At 36.6% G+C, this 19,705-nt stretch overlaps 1 protein-coding gene across 6 annotated transcripts in view; it reads left to right on the top strand.

Moving 5' to 3' along the window:
• Positions 1–19,705, top strand: part of LOC107601076 (leucine-rich repeat and calponin homology domain-containing protein 1-like) — a 51,697-nt gene that overhangs the window by 30,115 nt on the left and 1,877 nt on the right. Inside the window, exons 8-21 of one of the 6 annotated variants that reach the window (XM_016293092.1) lie at positions 582–687; positions 1,362–1,444; positions 2,829–2,896; positions 3,044–3,106; positions 3,478–3,555; positions 3,690–3,726; positions 6,548–6,661; positions 8,125–8,181; positions 8,325–8,394; positions 9,349–9,462; positions 11,650–11,759; positions 12,138–12,275; positions 13,221–13,298; positions 16,704–17,116. In XM_016293092.1, the coding sequence (XP_016148578.1) occupies positions 582–687; positions 1,362–1,444; positions 2,829–2,896; positions 3,044–3,106; positions 3,478–3,555; positions 3,690–3,726; positions 6,548–6,661; positions 8,125–8,181; positions 8,325–8,394; positions 9,349–9,462; positions 11,650–11,759; positions 12,138–12,275; positions 13,221–13,298; positions 16,704–16,985 (1,398 nt within the window). In that variant the 3' untranslated portion in view covers positions 16,986–17,116. Of the gene's footprint in view, positions 1–581; positions 688–1,358; positions 1,445–2,828; positions 2,897–3,043; positions 3,107–3,477; positions 3,556–3,689; positions 3,727–6,547; positions 6,662–8,124; positions 8,182–8,324; positions 8,395–9,348; positions 9,463–11,649; positions 11,760–12,137; positions 12,276–13,220; positions 13,299–16,703; positions 17,117–19,705 lie in introns of those variants that run through there. The other 5 variants (XM_016293091.1, XM_016293096.1, XM_016293093.1 and 2 more) reach the window with 5 other exon arrangements.

Here is a 19,705-nt window from a genome sequence, read left to right as displayed (position 1 = left end):
CATCAAATATAAATCATTACTTTTAAACTGTAATTAATGCATGCTATATGTGAAATTAAATGTCAAATTAAGACTCATAAAAAATATTTGGTAGACAATATCATAAAAAGTCTTCTTTTTCAAAAAGAATCTCTCGAGTCAGGAAGTTCCCGATGCCAAAATCAGACTACAAAGACGAGAAGCTTGCAGGACATCTAACAATCACACTTGCAACAATGATCTCATCATTACGTTTTACTCATCTTTTCTTTTTGGAATTTTTCCAGTGTTCCCGCCATAGTTACTTCATTACTCTGCTAACTTTAATCTAATTGTGGCATTATACGAGCTGGATAATTTAAAAAAATGGTGAATCATGCTTCCAACTATAATTCCCTCATACAATTAGAGATACTAATTGAGACTAGTGCATGTCTAATCTATGCTGCTTGAAACTGATACCGTATAGAATTCTTATAAAAATATACCATCACAATTCCAGCACAATTAATTTAATTATATAACCTATACATTTTTAAACAGTGTATAGTGTATTTTTTTAGTGCTTGTTTAGGTGGTGTTTTAGAGTTTTTGTGTTCCAGCCATCAGATGAAGACAGTCTCAGCTTGAATGTGCCCATGACCAACATCACAGAGGAGGAGGGCTTGAGCAAAGACGACTCCAGTGAACACATCAGCGCTCTGACAGGTGCTGCTCACACGCGCAAACACACCCTCACATGTGTGGACAGGATATTAAAGGCCTGTGAAGAAAAACATCCTCTTACTAGGCTGACACAACATTACAGTGATACTGTAGACAGTATGTTTGAGGCTCAGGTTAAGCCCAGAAGAGGGTCCCGGACAGGAAGTGTGGATACTGGCTGGGAAATCAGTGTCAGCACATAAGGAGAATTAAGGGAGGAGGAGATGAGAACCGAGAACATTGCAGGAAGAAAGGAAAAGTGTGTGTGTGTTCTGCACTTTAGAGTGTGTGACTGCTAAGCTGATGGGAGGGTCTTTTAGTCTTTAAGCTTTCCATAAGATTTACTGGACATGTCCACTTTGTGTCTGCATGGGTGAATAAATGTGTACATGCTTGCAAAGAACACTACAGCATTTTAAATTCTTTAGGTCTCTGTTTTCAGTTAGAGGAATGTTCCAGGGTTCAAATTAAGTTTTATCTAGAGCAATTATGGCATAATGTCAGTTTTGTTTTGTTTGTTTTTTTAAAGCAAAAATGCATTACAGTAAGTCATTTACATTACATTAGTAGATAGTTGTAAGCTGCTTTGATTTACATTTAGTGTCAGTGAAAACACTTTATCATAGTCGGTATAATAATTTAGCCATGTTTATGTGTGTGGTTGTATCCGGTAGCAGACAGAAGTTCATCAGAATCTCTCAAGGAGTATCTGGGCTATCGAGACTCTACGCTCAGCTCACCATTCATCAACTATATCAAAGTGAGTGTTAGAGACTGTTTTTTTTCATGGTCTGTCAGAAGTGTGTTTGTATTGAAAGCTGGAATTTAAGGATCAGGAGGTTTCACTGCCCAGGCTAGTTTAGATCAGTTTCAAGCACATTTTCCAGTCTTGCTTTCTTCCTCTCTTTCATTACACTGTTATCCTTTTGCCACTTTAAATGTTGCTGTGCTGAAGCCAGATTAAGTTGTTGTTGTTTTGAAAACTAAACTTGGTGAGCACATTATCCTTCCCTGAACTCTGACTTTAGCAGTTTCTGGTTTAAGACTTAAGATTTTTGGGGCCAACTCAACTCCACATTTTCTGCTTCAATTGTGAGAAACAGTTCCAGATTGGCACCAGCACTGGCACCGGGGTCCCCCATTGTTCACAACAATATTCAACCATGACTTTTCCAGTTGTTTGTGACTTAATGGATAAGGAATAATATAAAAAAATATATACAATATTTTAGAGCTTGGCATAACTAGAAATATGTGTATTTGTAAATCGTATGAAAATGCACATGGAGTTTTATTAATATTTTAATCAATTTTTCTTCTCCAGGAAGTCACATAAAATTAAGCTGCCTCATATATCCAGGTTTTTCAAGACTGTGGGAATCTTGGTTCTTCAGAGACAAAACATAGTTTTTGAATTTCCGGGGATTAGCTTAGTTTAATTCTTATATTATCTTATTTTAAATAATTTAAGTCATTTTGAGGCCACTGCTTGCAAACCACTGCTCTAACTGGAAAAAAGGCATGTGTAACTTAACATTCATTAAGGGGGTTTCTTGTTCTGAAAGACTGATGAGAAATCATCCCATTTTACAGAATATTGTGGGCAGATCTGGCTTGAAACTGTTTATTTAGTTGTGTCTTTGTACTGTAATGTTGACAGTTTCCCATTATAATTGTAATGTTCTAGTTTGAGCTCCAGCTGGAGTATTTTAAATATCTTTTTTGTTCAATACAATACTGATCTTTTGGTCCTCTCTTTCCTGTCTTTAACTACCCTATTTCCCTTCGTTCCAGTCTTTTCTTGTCATATTTTTCATCTGTCTCTCTTGGCATAGCGCTTTATGTTCCAGTAACTGTTAGTTTATCTGAAAACATCTCATTGCATCATTGGATTGGCGCAGACAGTGTTTATTTGTGCATTAGCAGTTCCCTTGTGAAGTAATCCATGTCTAGAGGGACATTGTGCGTATAAGGGTGTGTGTGTGTGTATTCCCATCTGCGTGTGCGTCACCCTCTCAAACAGGCGGTGGTGTATCTGATTTTGAATTCTAGCCAATTAGGCCTTTAGGCTGTAGTCACTTGACAGAGTTTGCAGCTGGAGTTGATGTGTGTGGGTGTGTGTGTGTGTGTGTGTGTGTTTGAAGGGTCGAGGTGCTGACTTCGATGAGCCCCTCAGGATAGAGGAAGACACCAACTGGGCTTCAGAACAAACGTATGTTTATATCGGGATATTTATCATCAAGTACTTTTCTTTCTGTCTCTCTGTTTCTGTCTTTTCTCACTGACTCTTGCATTCTCTGAATCTGGTCACTAGTTAAACCATATATATTCATATATACCATGCTACTGGGTCCAACAGATCAAAGGTCAATATGATTAATCAGCTAAAGGAAGCTGTGGAGATGCTACAGGATCCTAACAGGTAGGTCAACAGGTGATGGCTGGATTGTTACTCATTTTCCTTTATTTTTGTCCTCCTTTTACAACTTGCAAAGTCACTGTTAATATCAGATGCATTTCTTTGAGTTGGTTATTCAGCATTGCTAGCAATCCGTAACATATGGCCTACCACAACATAGAGATAAAAAAATATAATTTGAATTTGCTGTTTAACCCAAGCCTGTGTTAATGGTGTGTCATCGCAAAATCTAAACTGTACTATCGTCCAGACCTACTAAATGTGATATTAAACATTAACATAAGGGTTTTCTGTAAAGCTGCTTTGAAACAATGTGTGTTGTGAAAAATGCTATACAAATTAAACTGATTTGACTTGTTTATGTTTGTATATAGGGTTAACATGAACTCTGCTGATCTCTCTAGTATTAAGCTCTACCCTGTGGAAATGGTTACAGTAGATGAGTCGCTCAAGTAAGTTACAACTTCACATCTTAAATGTTTTACAGTACATACAAAATAGGAGTACTAGTAGTAATACATTCAAATGCTGCTTTGCATGTTAAGGTTTTCACCAACACCCCATTCTTGTTTTTGTCTTCCTGTAGTGGCCAAGAGAGTGACGAGTGTCAGGCAACACCTAAGGTAAACCGCTGGTTCATGTGTCTAAGTTAACATCAGACACATAAGAGGACCTTACTGGTTCCTCTAAGCATCCTGTTCATTTCCTTCTTTATAGTGTCGCTGTAGACTGCTGTGTTTCTCTAGAGTTCCTCTGAGATCAGTGGGCTATTGTTGAAGGGTAGACCAGTTTCTCAGTTTCCCAGGAGGATTGTCTTTCTCACGCCTTTTAGACTGTTTATGTGATGTCAGTTATGTGACGTCATATTTTACATAAGGTTTATAATTTCAAAAGGTGCTAGTTTTTCATTCATTTAAGAGCAGCTGCAAAAATCCACTCCCTTCACCTAAACTGCTCAAAATTACTGTTTGGTTTGAAGTACTTACACTACAAAAGTTTAGGGTTGATAAGATGTTGTAATTGTTTTTAAAAGAAGCATTAAAAATCACCAAGGCTGCATTTATTTGATAAAAAATACAGTAAAAATAGTAATATTGTGAAATATTATTACAATTTAAAATCACTGTTTTTATTGTAATATACTGTATTTAAAGTCAGTGTTAAGCAATATTAAATGTGTTAATATTAAATGTGAAAAAAAATGAGTTTGTCACACCACAGAAAAATGTGTTATTAACCACCCAGGCAACTTTGAATGATAAAAAACGGCAAGTACTATAAATAAAGTAAGTTCTCAAACACTGGGGGTGTGCCTGCTGTCAGCACTGAAACCACACCCACTTGCGGGAAAGCTGCCGTCTCTCTCAACTAGATGACTGAGCTGTTTTGTAAATTATTGCAACCAATATGCATTTACGTGGCGAAGGCATAGCGGTAACACTTTACTTGAAGGGGTGTGCATAAGACTGACATGGCACCTTCATAATCATGACATGACACATGTCATGAATATGAAGGAGGTTTTATGCATGTTTATGACAACTGTCATTAAGTGTCATTCGCTCAGTTATGTAATTTTTAATGCAAATATGACATTATTTGACCTAACCCTACCCCTAACCATAGCCCATAACAAAGACATCTCAAACAATGTCATCTTTGCATAAAAAATTACATAACTGAGCGAATGACACTTAATGACAGTTGTCATAAACATGCATAAAAAAAACTTCATATTCATGTTATGTGTCATGTCATGATTATGAAGGTGTCATGTCAGTCTTATGCACACCCCTTCAAGTAAAGTGTAACCGGCATAGCTAGCTAGCAAACTGTAGGCTGTAGTAACTAACGGTAATGACAGTAAAGCCTGGAATACACTACAGGCTGGAGAAGTTGACGCTAGTTACAGAAAGTCAGAGCCAGTCTGCAGATTTGAGTTGACAGATTTAATAGAAAATTGCGTAGTGTATGATGGTCACAGACTCTGATTTTTTAGCTTCAGACTTTGATTCCATCCAGTCGGAGGAGATCAAACATGTTTGATATTTTCAGGTGATTTTAGAACACGTTGTTTTCATTTGTCATGCATCTCCTAGCAACAAGGCGCACGTTTCTGCATGTATTTGTTGCGATCGGAACTATTTTAAAGTCTGGTAATATGTGAGCCTCAGTCGTTTAGTGTACAGTATGATGCCCAGTTTTTCCTTTGTGAGTATTACAAAGTTGATAAATGTATTATGCCTGTAGCGTTTTAAGTCAAGTCAAGTCACCTTTATTTATATAGTGCTTTTAACAATACAGATTGTGTCAAAGCCACTGAACAGCATTAATTAGGAAAATAGTGTCAATAATGCAAAGTGACAATAGTAAACACTAATTTTTCAGTTAAAGACAGTTCATCATTGAATTCAGTGATGTCAACATCCAGCTCAGTTTAAATAGTATCTTTGCAATCATGTCAACGATATCGCCGGAAATGAAGTCTCTTCAGATTTTAAAAGTTGTGTAGTGTATTCCAGCCTTAACTCGCGATTGAGCAGGCAAACCACTGATGCTAATGCGCTCTAGTTATTATAGTGTTAGGGAAGGGGTGTTAATGCTCAGTTGCTCCAGTGCGTCATCGAGGCCCGCCCAAAAGATCCTGAACAAAAAATGGTGAAAAACGGTCTAACGCCACAATTCAGTACTACGTAGTTCACAGTCTTTGTAACGTATTTTCAGCAACACATTTATAACATTTATAATCTGTTTAGAAACAATTCTCTAAATTGCCTTTACACGGATTTTAATTATTTCGCTGATGGCAAAGCAGAATTTTCATTTTACAAAATTTTACATTAGTCTTCAGTGTCACATGATCCTTCAGAAATGATTCTAATATGCTGATTTGGTGCTCAAAAAACATTTCTTATTATCAATGTTGAAAACAGTTGTGCTGCTTAATATTTTTGTAAATATCATGATACAATTTTCTTCAGGATTCTTTTATGAATAAAGACAGCATTCATTTGAAATAGAAATCTTTGTAACATTATAAATGTCTTCTAAAATGCATCCTTGCTGAATCAAAGTATTGATTTCTTTAAAAAAAAACATATCCTACGGACCCCAAACTTTTGATTGGTAGTGTATGTTATGCATTCGGTGTGCAGTGGTCTGTTGTTGTAGTTTTTTGTGTTGTCGTTTGTGTATGTACTATTAGATGTCTTTGCTGTGTTGTGATGTGATTATTTGGATGATAAGAAAACATTTCCTTTTATTAAAGTTGTTAAAACTGTAATTGACCTTAACCACATTGCAGTGCAGTAGTTCTGGTTAGCCTTGCAGCTTGTGTGTTATAGGTACATCTAGTTAAACACCAGGGCTGTTTTTACCAGCGTGATGTGTGCTGTGGTTAGTGTCGTAGTGTGATGGTCTTAAGAGCAGTGATTATCATTGAAGGCGGCTCCTGGAGAATGCTGGGAGTTCCAGAGGAAGCGACAGTACATTCTAGAACGGGCCCGGCTCGAGGCCCAGCTCGCATGTCAACAGTATGCCCTGCACATGGCACAACAGGTAATCTGACAAACTAGTCCTACCATCCAGCCTATAGATGCATCCTGTTTGACCGGTGAACACTTGAGCAACTTGTACAAGTCAAGTGGGGACATTGTTATAAAAAATTCAGCTGGTCTCTCAGAAATGATTCATCATTCAGTGCAAATGCACTTTGTACAGAATTACCCAAACAAGTGGTTCAGATGTAGCTGCCACATATGCGCTTTTTGTTTGTGCTGTGGTGACCTCATTCTTGTTGTAGTTGTGCTATTGTAAACGTCCAGCTCATTCCCAGCAGAACCACGTGGAATCTGTGTGTGCAGAACTCTTAAAGAAATCTCCGCAAAATTCCACGGAATTGGAAAGACTGCCATTTACAAGTTCTACATATCCTCTGCCGCACCTGCATTTCTGTTCATTAAAATCAATTTGAATTCTCATGCTCACAACTCATTTTACTTTTGTGATTTGATGCATTTCTAAGTGAAACAATATTCAGCAAGAAAAACATGGACTGGGGTTGATTTTATCCATCTGGAAGTGACTGTATTATAAAAAGAGGGTGTTCCATATAAGAATGCAAGATACAAGTTTACTAAAACATTGCTGAAATCATTTTTTGACAATTGGTTAGCATTATAGTTTATAGTTGAAGAGAGAGTTCAGCAAAAAATATAATTTTCTCGCCCCTCATGGCATTCCAAAACTGTATGGCTTTCTTTCTTCTGTGGGACATAAAAGAAAATATTTTGAAAATTGTATTTGGCTGGCAACATTTTTTTTTTTTTAAATATCTTCTTTTATGTTCTGCAGAAGAAAGCAAATCATACATTTTTGAAACCAGATGAAAGTGAGTGAATGATGACTGAATGTAAATTATCCCTTTAATGTTGTTTTAAGGGAAATGTTATTACAAAGTGTGATTACAAAGACAAAAATATTATTTATTTGGAATAATGGGCACTGGTGAATCGTTCACAATAACAATAGAATTTGATTGTGCTGTCATCTACCACAAAGAGTGAAGTACTGTGTTTAGCATTTTACCAATCCATTTAAATTCATTCTGCATAATTCTGCAGATTTTCTCCCGGTTTGTAGATTGCATCTGGGCCATTTTTCACATTAGTATACAGTATTTTAAATGCGTGTGGTGCTGGATATATATGTGTGTTTATTAACATTGCAGTCCATGTACATTTAGTCCATGATGTAGCCTGCATGACTTCATAAATCACCATTTTAGATTGAATAGAAATTATATATTTAAAGTAAATGTACTCACATGGGGATTGAGAATCATGTAATTTTCTTTCTAATCTAATGAAAGGGGAAAAACAAACAAACAGAGACTCGAAAGAAAGACAGAGTCATATCGAAGCAGAGAACAGTGATGCATTGTTTGACTGTCTAAAGAGCTGGTCTGTTAATGTCTTACATCATCTCAAGAATCCCACAGCCTGTTTTTTTCTCACTCTTAGGGTGACGTAATTGGCCAGGAAGGATCAGGTGATAGTTGTGAGAACCAAGTTACCAAGGTAAATCTTTTTACTGACTCAAAGTTTAATGTTACTGTGACTTTACACCACGGTAACATTATGCACTTTACGCTTATAAATCGGAATTTTACTTTTAAAAATGGTTGCGTGCACTTACGCTGAATGTGTTTGTCATGTACCAGAGTGAAGACAAAACCCCAGTTTCCAGCCCTACATTGAGCTCACCTCCCTTTGGTCTGAAGCCCAGATCAGGTGAGAACAGTGTTGTTTTACTAACACACATGGTGACAATGTGCTGGTTGGCATTTTGATGGTGAGGTTGGCATGGGGTGGTGTTGCACTTTAGAGAATGGTGCACATTTTGGGCTCTCTCATCATCAGATTTCAGTAGTAAGAGGGAGGAAGTGTTTGTATGTAAAGATCCTTTTGCCTGTGGCCAACACCTGTTATCCTGTCAAGCTCATAACAGCCGTACAATCAAAGTCAGGCTTTTTATCCATTCATATTGCTGTTTAACATGACTCCCTTGGCTTCAGTGGCTAAACTGAATCTAGAGAGGTTTAGAAAAAGTACATGGTAACTGAATATGACCTGTATTTTCGTTTCATTTACATAGAGATTTTATATTTTCACAAATACCATTCATTATTAATGTATACAGTTCAATAAATACACAAAACCGCTTGCTTCATCTGGATGCAGTTTAATTGATGTAGCTGTTTGTTTAGCTGCCTAGAGGCTTCTTGTTGCTTCCCCCTATAACATCTAAGCTAGCATTTGTATTATTATCTGTGATCTGTTATTTATGTCTAACAATAACAGCATTATCATGCCCTGAGTCTGACAGTTAACATAAAGAATAGTCAATTGTACTAGGTGCATTAACAGCATGCCAACAAACTGATACTGAAATGCTGCTTAACATTGAATGTGTTTTTGTTTTTAATATTTTCTCTTTTGTTTTGTGATGTATTTATTTGTCATTTTGCTTTGCATATCTTCCTGTTTCCTTCTCTTCCCTTTTATTTATCTGTTTCCCTGAACTGCTGCTTGCTTGCTTGCCTGCTTGCTTGTCTGCTTTTATTACACACACTGCTGTTGCTTGGCACCCTCCCCCTCCTATTTTCTGATACCTGAAACTCCTGCCTGTTTCCTGGGTTTTCCGATGAAAATCATTTGTAATTTTATGTTGATACCTACATCTAGCTTCACCCTCTTTGCCGTGCTCGACTCTGTCGTGTCCCCTCCCCCTTACACAGGCCCCGCCCACAGATAGAGACACGCCCCCTAGCCCAGCTGAAGGAGACATGCCAAGCAGTGGTAGGTCTGCTCAATGTATCGTCCTGTGCAGTCACATGCCTTGCAATTAGTGTTTTCTTGTCTCAGGTATTTTTTATTATTTTTTTTTTCTAGTGGTGGTTGCTAAGGTTCACTATCATAGAGATCTAAATAAAGATTTAATTCTTAATATTAAATATTAAAATATAACTCATGTTCCACCATTTTTGCTACCGGAACAAGAATAACAGACTTTTTGGGTTTGGACTCTTTTGACTTGGGCCGGTAAGCAACCATCCAGAACACCCTAGCAACCACTAGCAATGACTAATAACATCCAGAAAACCCTAGCAACTGCTTTGTAACTCCTTGCTGCATAGCAAAACGTTGGCAACCACCCACAGTACCCAGCATGATGGCAGGAGATTATAGTGTAGACAGTTTTTTTGTGTCTGAATGTAAAAAAAAAAAAAAATGTTTCTGAGGTACAGCGTTAAAGGGTCTTTTTAAACACAGGAGTAAGAGAGAGGGGATGTGGTTGAGCTGAAATTTGGGGTGGCCCAGTGGCTTTAAATGGAGCTGTGTGTATTTATAGAGCTGCTATTTTGAAGCATTAGATAATGGCCCCAGAGGGAAAATCAGACCTCCATTTAAGTGGAAATGCCACCTAACTGCCAGGAGACATCTGTACTTACTCATCGTCTTATGAGAAAGAAAAAAGAAGAGGGAATGATGGAAAGAGAGAAAAGTTTACTGATGAATAGCTCTGTACTAATGGTAGTATTGAACTTTATATTAAAACTTTATTGAACTCAGATGGAATCTGGCACCATAAATCTGTGAAATGTTTTAAAAATAAAATGTCTACACTGTACTACACTATTATTGGTAGTTAAAATCATAATCAGATTAGACAAACATGCACTTTGTGAATGACCGGGTGTTCAGAATCTACAGAGGTTTATGCCCTTTTTTTCAATAACTTTCTGGAATACTTACTGTGTCTTGCACACAGTATAACAGTAAACATATGAATGAGTCTCATTTTTGCCAATACTGAGTTGGATTAGAATGTGTGCTGCTCTTAGAGCTGAGATGTTGAGACAGAAAGAAAATGTGAGAGAAAGACACTTAGCTTTAATGCTAAATTGTTTAATTTGTGTCACTAGCTTCAAAAAAATGACAGCTTTCCCCAAAAACAACCCTGGTTTGCCATTGGTGAACAAACAGATAACCCCGCCCCTAAACTCAAACCATTGATTGAGCCAGTGTTGCTAAGCTAGGCTGGCAGAAATAGAAGGTATGTGAACATAAAAATGGCACACTTTTAAGTAATCAAATGGATCCTAAAACACAGACTTGCCGCGAAAGCATGAGTGGTGACTTTTTTCAGAGACATTTTTTCTTCCTGATGCACACGGACACATTTAGCTATCTAAGCTATGTAAGTTAGTTAATTAGACTTCTGTTGGTTTTACTTATTGTTTTTACATCCCCAAAAGGAGGTTTTGTCAGATTTACCTCACTTTTGGGTACAAATTTGTCACAAAAATATGTTGAAGTAGGTACATTGACACACACACACACACACACTTTTTTTTTCTAATGCTGCCCAGAGATGTCAGTCTAACATGTGCTTGCTCTGTTACATCAGTGTCCAAGCACAGGAACACTGCTCCAGGGCTTAAAACTGTGAGACAACAAAAAGAGGGAGGAATGTTCTGGAATAACATCCTTTTAATGTTCCCTACATACGGTCCTCTTTCTTTCATTTCTTCACAGGATGAGTAGTTATGCAACTACAGAAACACACTCAGATGTGTGGAATGAAGTATTGTGCTCCTGTCTTTCTCAATCTCCCTCTTTCTCTCATGTCTAGTGCTCCCCCTTGTGGGGAAATATCATATAATAAAGGCTGTCAGCTGTCAAATATGGACAGTGTCTCATTCCCTTCAGAATTCAGGATGTTCATTGTGATGTAAATAGACAATAAAGGCAGCTTGTCATTTAAAATGTAACATAATGGCAACAGTAGTGACATTTGATTACTGTGTTATCCTCTTCATGTCAAAATTGACACTAACCTAAAGTTTCAAATTTTGGGATATCACGATGGATGTGACGTTAAAAGAAAGTAAATAAATGAGAGTGAGTGTTTATGCATGTGAGAGTAATGCAGGAGATATAATGTGCTCTGTGCAGACTGGTGACGCTTCAGTTGTGTGACAGTGTATTTCAGGACGCACAAGACTCTGGAATCAGTAGATCCTCAGTTCACCATGAGGAGAAAGATGGAGCAGCACAGAGAGGAGCTGGAGCTCATAGAGCAACTGCGAGAGGTATGCAAACACACTCACACATAATCTAAGTATGTAAATTAACTATATTAGTTGGTTAGTGACTAAATATATGGCTATACAATGGCCCCACAGAGTATATGAACACTTCAGTAACACTTAAAAAATAATTGAATGTCTATATTAGCATAACACTTTTCAAGCAAAAAAAAAGTCACAAGGAGAAATCTGTAAAACAATAGCTATACTGTTCAAAATATAAAAAAGGGGTTTATTATAGGGCATATTTCTTGATTGTGGCACAAATATCCAAATTATTTTAACAATATATAGATTTATTTTCCATAATTTCTTTAGCAATATGAATAATATTTGTAGGAAACTGTTTTATTTATAACCCAATCATGTTGATTTTGTCAGAGTATAGAGAGCAGACTGAAAGTAGTTCTTCCTGAAGATCTGGGCTCTTCTCTCATGGATGGGGTCGTGCTTTGTCACCTAGTCAATCACATTCGTCCACGTTCAGTGGCCAGTATCCATGTACCATCCCCTGCAGTGGTGAGTCATCTCTGAATTATTCACACATTTACATAAACACTATACAGTACACTACCATTCAATAGTTTGAGGTCAGTACAATTTTTTTTATATATTTTTAAAATATTTTTAAAGAAGTCTCCTATGCTCACCAAGGCTGCAGTTATTTGATCAAAAATGCAGTCAAAACAGTAATATTGTGACCCGAAGGTCACAGGTTCGATTCCCAGCACCGGCAGGAATTGTAGGTGGGGGCAGCTCTCTCTTCCACCCTCAGTGCCAATGACTGAGGTGCCCTTGAGCACCAAACCCCCAAATGCTCCCTGGGTGCCACAGCAAAAATTGCTGCCCATTGCTTCGGGGGTGTGTGTGTTCACTACTTACTGCTGTGTGTTTGCACTTGGATGGGATAAATGCAGAGTACACATTCTGAGTATGGGTTACCATACTTGGCTACACATCACGTCACTTTTCACTTTAAAATAATTGTAAATTGTATCTTTTTTTTTAAGTATATTTTATTCATGCAGCAGCCATTACTCCAGTGTCCCATGATCTTTCAGAAATCATTCTAATATGCTGATTTGGTGCTCAATAAATATTTTTTATTGACATCAATGTTAAAAATAGTTGTGCTGCTTAATATTTTGTGGAAATTGTGGCAATTTTTTTTTCAGGATTCTTTGATGAAAAGAAAGTTAAAAAGAACACCATTTATATAAAATGGAAATATTTTGTAACATTATAAATATCTTTACTTTCAATTTTGATGTGTCCTTGATGAATAAAAAAATATTAATTTCTTTAAAAAACACATACTGACCCCAAACGTTTGAATGATAGTGTTTGATAGCCTGAAGTTTGTTAATCTGTGTTTTCTCTCTCTCTCTCTCTCTCTCTCTCTCTCTCTCTCTCTCTCTCTCTCTCTCTCTTTTACATCTTTGTGTGGATGCGTTAAACCTTCAGCCCAAGCTTAGCATGGCTAAATGTCGCAGAAATGTTGAAAACTTTTTGGACTCCTGCAGGAAAATGGGAGTCCCTGAGGTGAATATTTAATTTTTTTGTGAATGCCAAATGAACTAGATGTGTTTCTCAAGGGCCACTGTTTGTACAGGTTTTGCTGTACTAGTCTCTTACGTACAGTGACAGTCCTAAATTAAAAACATTAATTTACTGGAATTGGTGGTCAACAATTTATCGTACTACCGTTGTCTGGTTTTATTATTTATTTTAAATATATTATAAAAATGTGACCTTGACAAACATTGTCTGACAGTTTCAGTCTTTCCCATATTTCCTACATAGAATAATATCTGCCTTGGGGTATTACCGCCAACTGAGCTGTTTTGCATTTAAGGGAATTTCGTCTTATTCTTATATGGTGAAAGATTACCTGTAAAGCTGATTCTATACACTTTACAGACTATACCCGACCACCGAATTTCCTGTTTAATTTAGGACCGATCTGGATCTCAGTCTGGGAAACCTGTATGGTTAGTTCAAATGCGTTTCTGACAATGAACCTGTACACAGGGCTCCTTGAAAACAAATCCTGGTAAAAAGTACATGTTATTACTTGTCTGATTTTGATCATTAGCCACCCCTAATCTGATTGGTTGAAGCAGCTGAGATTGCTTTACACTGGTCTGTGATCAGTCACGCCCTTGAAAACATTTTGGAGTTATTTCGCTTTTGTGTTTATCAGCTTAAAAAAACTTCTGGACCTTCTCTGGTCAATACACTTAAAAATAAAGGTGCTTCACGATGCCACAGAAGAACCTTTTTGTCTAAATGGATCCATAAGGAACCTTTAACATCTGAAGAACCTTTCTGTTTCACAAAAGGTTCTTTGTGGCGAAAGAAGGTTCTTCAGATTACAAAAAGGTAAGAAAGAGATGGTTCTTTAAAGAACCTTTGACTGAATGGTTTTTTGTGGAACCAAAAAGAGTTCTTCTATATGGCATCGCTTGAAGAACCTTTTGAAGCATCTTTATTTTTAAGAGTGTAGATGTTGCGGAAAACTGATCATAGACCAGCATTTAAAGCCACTTTCTTCATATTACCCTACTAGAGCTGCATCATGCCGTTGTATTAAGATGTTATCATCATGGCTTTAGGCTTCATCCATTTCTAGGGCTCCATTCCATCCTGTTAATGGCTCTGACCTGCTCTCTGATAAATGATCATGTTTCCTTGAGCTGTGACAGAGAGAATTGCAGTGAACTGATAAACAAACGACAGACCATGACACATGAGTGGAACACATTTTTGTGTAAATTGTTTATAAAAACCTTTATTTCTTCAATTCAGTGTGTCATCAATTCAATTTGCATAATATATTGTCCTGTCCTGATAAAGCTAGAAGCAATCACAGCTATCACTTCCATGAAAATCTTTGTATGTCTTAACTAGCCACAGCGAGCACTATGTCCATGTTCCCTTGAAACATGGACAAAATGTTTGTTGTTGATATGATGTATCTCTTTTTGTGTACAGGAATCAAGTGAGGGTTGTTGGTCAATTTTGGGTCCACTTTTTTTGCTCAAACTGCGCAGAAGTTTCTATTGGTTATGCCATCCTACCAACCAAAAATGATTATAATACCATATCAGTAGCCTTTCTAGAAGGAACCCAGATGTTGTCTTCTGCTTTATGGGTTGAGCTTGGTCCAAGCCATTCATAACAGGCTGTTCTAATTAGTGTGACGTACAGGAAGCTTTTAATTGTCATAGCCTGTGTCTGTAGTAGCAGTAGCTACTATGAGTCTGCATGGCCGCCAGCTTTGTCACCATGTGTCTTTTGTGTTTGCTATCCTGATAGCTGATGTTAATCAAGCTAGTTTATTCTGTTAGCGTGTTTAGAGCTAATGTGGCAGGCCTTGTTTGTTCGGTAACTTCTGGTCATAGTAAAGTTTTTATATCATTGCCTTGTTTATCAACTTAGCCGAGTTGTTGAGTTATGCAACAATGTAGCTTGACCTGCTCTGCTCTTTACTGGCTTTTGCAGCTCTCTTGCTTTGTATTATTTTTAACGCTGTAGCTTGACTTGTGCCTGGCATACGCTCATTACTGCACATGCTCCGCTAACCACTGTGCGCCTGCTAACAGCATCTGCCCCAGCCACAGCTGCCTCCTGAAAGAGAGACAATGACTGACAATGTTCAACCTCACTGTCAGAAAACACTTTTTCAGAAGGCAGTAAGAGGGTCATTCTCGAGAAATGGTGCCATTTGTGCTTGAAAATGTGAGGGTTTTTTGGGGGGGGAAATATGATTTGGGGAAAAAAATGTATGTCATACATTATACATCATTAGTAAGTCATACATTATTTCCCCATAATATTTGTCATGTATATTAAGAAGTCATATTAATAATTCAATTAAAAGGGACTGTAAACACATTTATAATGTTGCTGTTCTTTTGAACTTAATATTTATCAAAGAATCCTGAAGGAAAATGTTTCTTGAGCACCAAATCAACATGTTAGAATGATTTCTGAAGCAAAACAAAAGTTTTAGAAAAATGTAGACATTAGTCTTAACCTTTGTGCCAAGAATATGTTATTTAAGATGACAACTATTGAGATTGATACAAACTCAAATAACTGAAAAGCTAGTATACACTTACACCTGTTTGAACCATGTGGTCAACAAAGAGACAGATGTTATGATTTTAATTTTATTTATTTTTTTTTATAAAGAGGGAAAATTTACTGGTAACTGGTTGACCAGAATGCTATATAACTCATTTTGATTGGCAATGAATGTATTGGCAATGAAGGAGGACATTCAAAATGAATGATATTTCGATGAAAAACTTTTGGTAACACTTTATTTTAGGGTCTCTTAACTAGTTGCTTATTAGCATGCATGTTATTACAATATTAGCCATTTATTAGTACTAGTTAAGCACATATTAATGCCTTATTCTACATCCCTAATCCTACCCAATACCTAAACTTAACAACTACCTTACTAACTAATAATAAGCAGCAAATTAGGAATTTATTGAGGGAAAAGTCGTAGTTAATAGTGAATAAGTGTTCCCTATTCTAAAGTGTTACCAAACTTTTTTTTTTAAATACATTTCTTTGATTTTAAATTGTTGCAGTACACACTAAACTGAGGAAAACATAAAACAATGTGACTTAGTTCAGTATCTTGTTAACTACATTATCAGTAAAGTAATCATTGGGAACACATTTATTACACAACTGGAACCGTTTCCTGAGAATGATCCAGAATTCTTGCCATTTGTTGAGCTCAAAGCATTTTACCTTTGACCTTTATCACTGTCTAATCACCTTCCTTATCTTTCTCTGTTGCCGGACGGATGATCTCTCCTTTTCTCATTTTGCTCCATTCTTCATTATTACTCTATTCTCTTCTCTTCTCCTCTTCCTCTTCCTGGTTCTCTTTGTCATCCTCTCCATGTTTTGAATCTCTCTCAGTCCTCTCTCTGTTTGGCTTATGACGTTCTGCAGTTTAACCTGCGTCCGCTCTGGGCCGTGGTCGCGGCCTTGCTCATGGTGGAGAGCACAGGAACAAGGCAGAAGGAAGGAAAGGTGGAGAGTGGCAGGGAGAAAGAGACAGAGGTCAAGAAGCTTATCCCCGAGTCCACTCAGACTCCACCCCCTTCCTGGCAAATATGGGATCTGATTGGCTCAAGTCTACTGCACGTGTTCTGTCTGGTGATGCTGTTTGTGGCCTACAGCTGGAGCGAATTTAAATAACGCATATGAACTAAAAACACTCAAATAACACATTATATTATTTACTGGTCCTTGAAAGCACATTGAACAGTTTGTGATGGCCTCACTTAAAGGGAAAGTCCACCCAAAAAATGAAAATTCTGTCATCATTTACTCACCCTCAAGTTGTTCCAAAACTGCTTTCTAGTTTTGGATTCTGTGGAACATAAAAGAAGATATTTTGAAGAATGTGGGTAACCAAACACTTGCTGGTACCCATTTACTTCCATAGTATTGTTTTCCAAACTATGGAAGTCAATGGGGACCAACAACTCTAAGTAAGGATGACAGAATTTTCATTTTTGGGTGATCTATCCCTTAAAATGAGCACAGCCTGGACGAAAAAATATTTGTTCCTGTCAGTCAGAGCACATTTAGTTTCATATGTTTGACCAACCCTTACATCTTGACTTGGCTATGATGAAACCCATACAAAACACAAAACATGCAACATTTTTGTAAGAACAGCATGTGATCCAGGAAGAGATTTAGATGTTTTCATGTTTGATTAAGTGTTATTTATTAGTTGGCAAATAACATATTTATTTGTCCTTGCAAAATGCTAAGAAAACCTTTAAACAGCACTTTAATAAGGAACGCCAAATGGCCAGGTTCTCACTCACTTCCACCTCGGTACAAAACGTGTTTCAGAAAGTTACATTTCAGCAGTCATAGCACTGAATTTTGTTGGTAGTCTTAAAAAAATGCACATATTAAACAATATAAGTTATATATTTATTAGCATCTGCATGATAAAACAAAAATAAAACAAACGGATATAGAGGTCTTGCCTCAGTCATGCCGGTGATCAGCAATATATCTACAGGAATCAAGCGCACAGTTGATCTGCTTCACAGAAACAATCTGCAGATAATAATACCAGGACACTCGAGTAAGTGAAGGCCCAGATGCCATTAAAGCGAAATGATAGCTTTGCTTTGCACAGAAGTCTTGTATGGGGAGATCAAATCTATGATTAACAACATTTAATCATTTGTGTAAGGGCTAATTTATCTGTTGGATGTAAAAAGCAGCTACTTTTGGTTTTTAAGAGCCTGATATATTATTGTTTAGATTGGGAATTATTAAATATCCTGCACAGTCATTGTAAATTATTACATTGTTATTTTATCCAAAACGCCATCTATAGGATGAAAGAGGTCAGCATATGATTAATGAATCATGGGTTTCATTTCCTGTTTATTAGTAAAACAGAATGACATGAACAGAGTGAACCAAATGTATTTTTGAATTAATTTAATAAGCATCATTCCACGGAGATATGACTAATCCGAATCAAACAATGAGGAATAACAGGGTTGGAGAATAAGATTTAATTCATATACTCTTATCAGAGATCTGTAATAGAGGCCGAGGTGGGTTTTTATATTATGAAATATCAGATTGACACAATTTTAATAATTGACTAATCAGTGTAGTGGTTGTATGTGATTTACTGCTGTGAAGGTCTGTACGCAAGGTGTCTCTGGAATGGAGGGTCTCTTCTGATTGGATCCTCTGATTCTATTTTAGGTTCCGATCTTTATCTCACATAGTTGAATGGCCTTGTTTATCTCATCACAGATAAAAGAAATCTGTAAATGAGCAGACAGTGATGTCACTGAGGCCTCTTGACATCACTTCCTCAAACTACAGAATGCTCTGAACCTTATCTGAATAACTGACATTGCTTTCATCATTCAGTTTGACAAAAAATAAAGGCAATATTGACTGTTCAAGACCTTTTGTTCGGTATAATTTCCCAGTTATTTCCTCATTTGTAAAAAAGCTACAAGATGCGAAATGTGTTTGAATTGCTTATTTTGAATTGTTTGAAACGCTCTGACGGTTCAGCTGCTTCTGTTTGTCCGGCTCTAGACTTCTTGACTCCTGTCAGTGTTGAATAGTGTTCAGTGCTGTTGCTGCTGGTAATGGATTTTGTAAGGCTTTGTGGTTTTTATGAGCCTGTAAATGAAAGGAATAAATGTACAGTTTGCGTTGTTTTTCTCATCTGAGTGGTTCTGTTTCTTTAAGACAATTTTTGTTTTACTGTTTAGTTTTTTTTTTTTTTTTTTAGAAAATACACTGCCGTTCACATTTTTGGGGTCAGCAAGATTTTCATGTATTTTTAGTGCTGTCAAATGATTAATCGCGATTAATCGCATCCAAAATAAAAGTTTTTGTTTACATAATATATGTATGTGTACTGTGTATATTTATCATGTATCTATAAATACACACACATACAATATATATTTTGAAAATATTTACATGTGTATATACATTTATATATTTATATTCTTATATTATAAGTATATTTAATATATAAACAACATATTTTTCTTAAATGTATACATGCATATGTTTGTATTTATATATATACATAATAAATATACACAGTACACACTCATATATTATGTAAACAAAAACTTTTATTTTGGATGCGATTAATCATTTGACAGCACTATTTATTTTATATTTGATTGTTTGCATAACTGATATTATATTTGAATGAATGAATGATGCATTTATATAGCGCTTTATTTGGCATCACTGCTAAACGAGGTGAGTCTCTGTTGGTTTCATTAACTGTATTCAGTAACGAGAGCATTCAGTTTAATAAATTATGTATAGTAAAAAAATCAGTTTTCCATGACTGTGGGAACCCTGTCTCTTTCATCTCTGCCATGACACTTTGCTTG

This window comes from Sinocyclocheilus grahami, unplaced genomic scaffold (genome assembly GCF_001515645.1).
Source record: "Sinocyclocheilus grahami isolate Dianchi unplaced genomic scaffold, SAMN03320097.WGS_v1.1 scaffold298.1, whole genome shotgun sequence".
In the NCBI taxonomy this organism is placed as follows: domain Eukaryota; kingdom Metazoa; phylum Chordata; class Actinopteri; order Cypriniformes; family Cyprinidae; genus Sinocyclocheilus; species Sinocyclocheilus grahami.
This window is presented reverse-complemented; position numbering and strand designations above follow the sequence as displayed.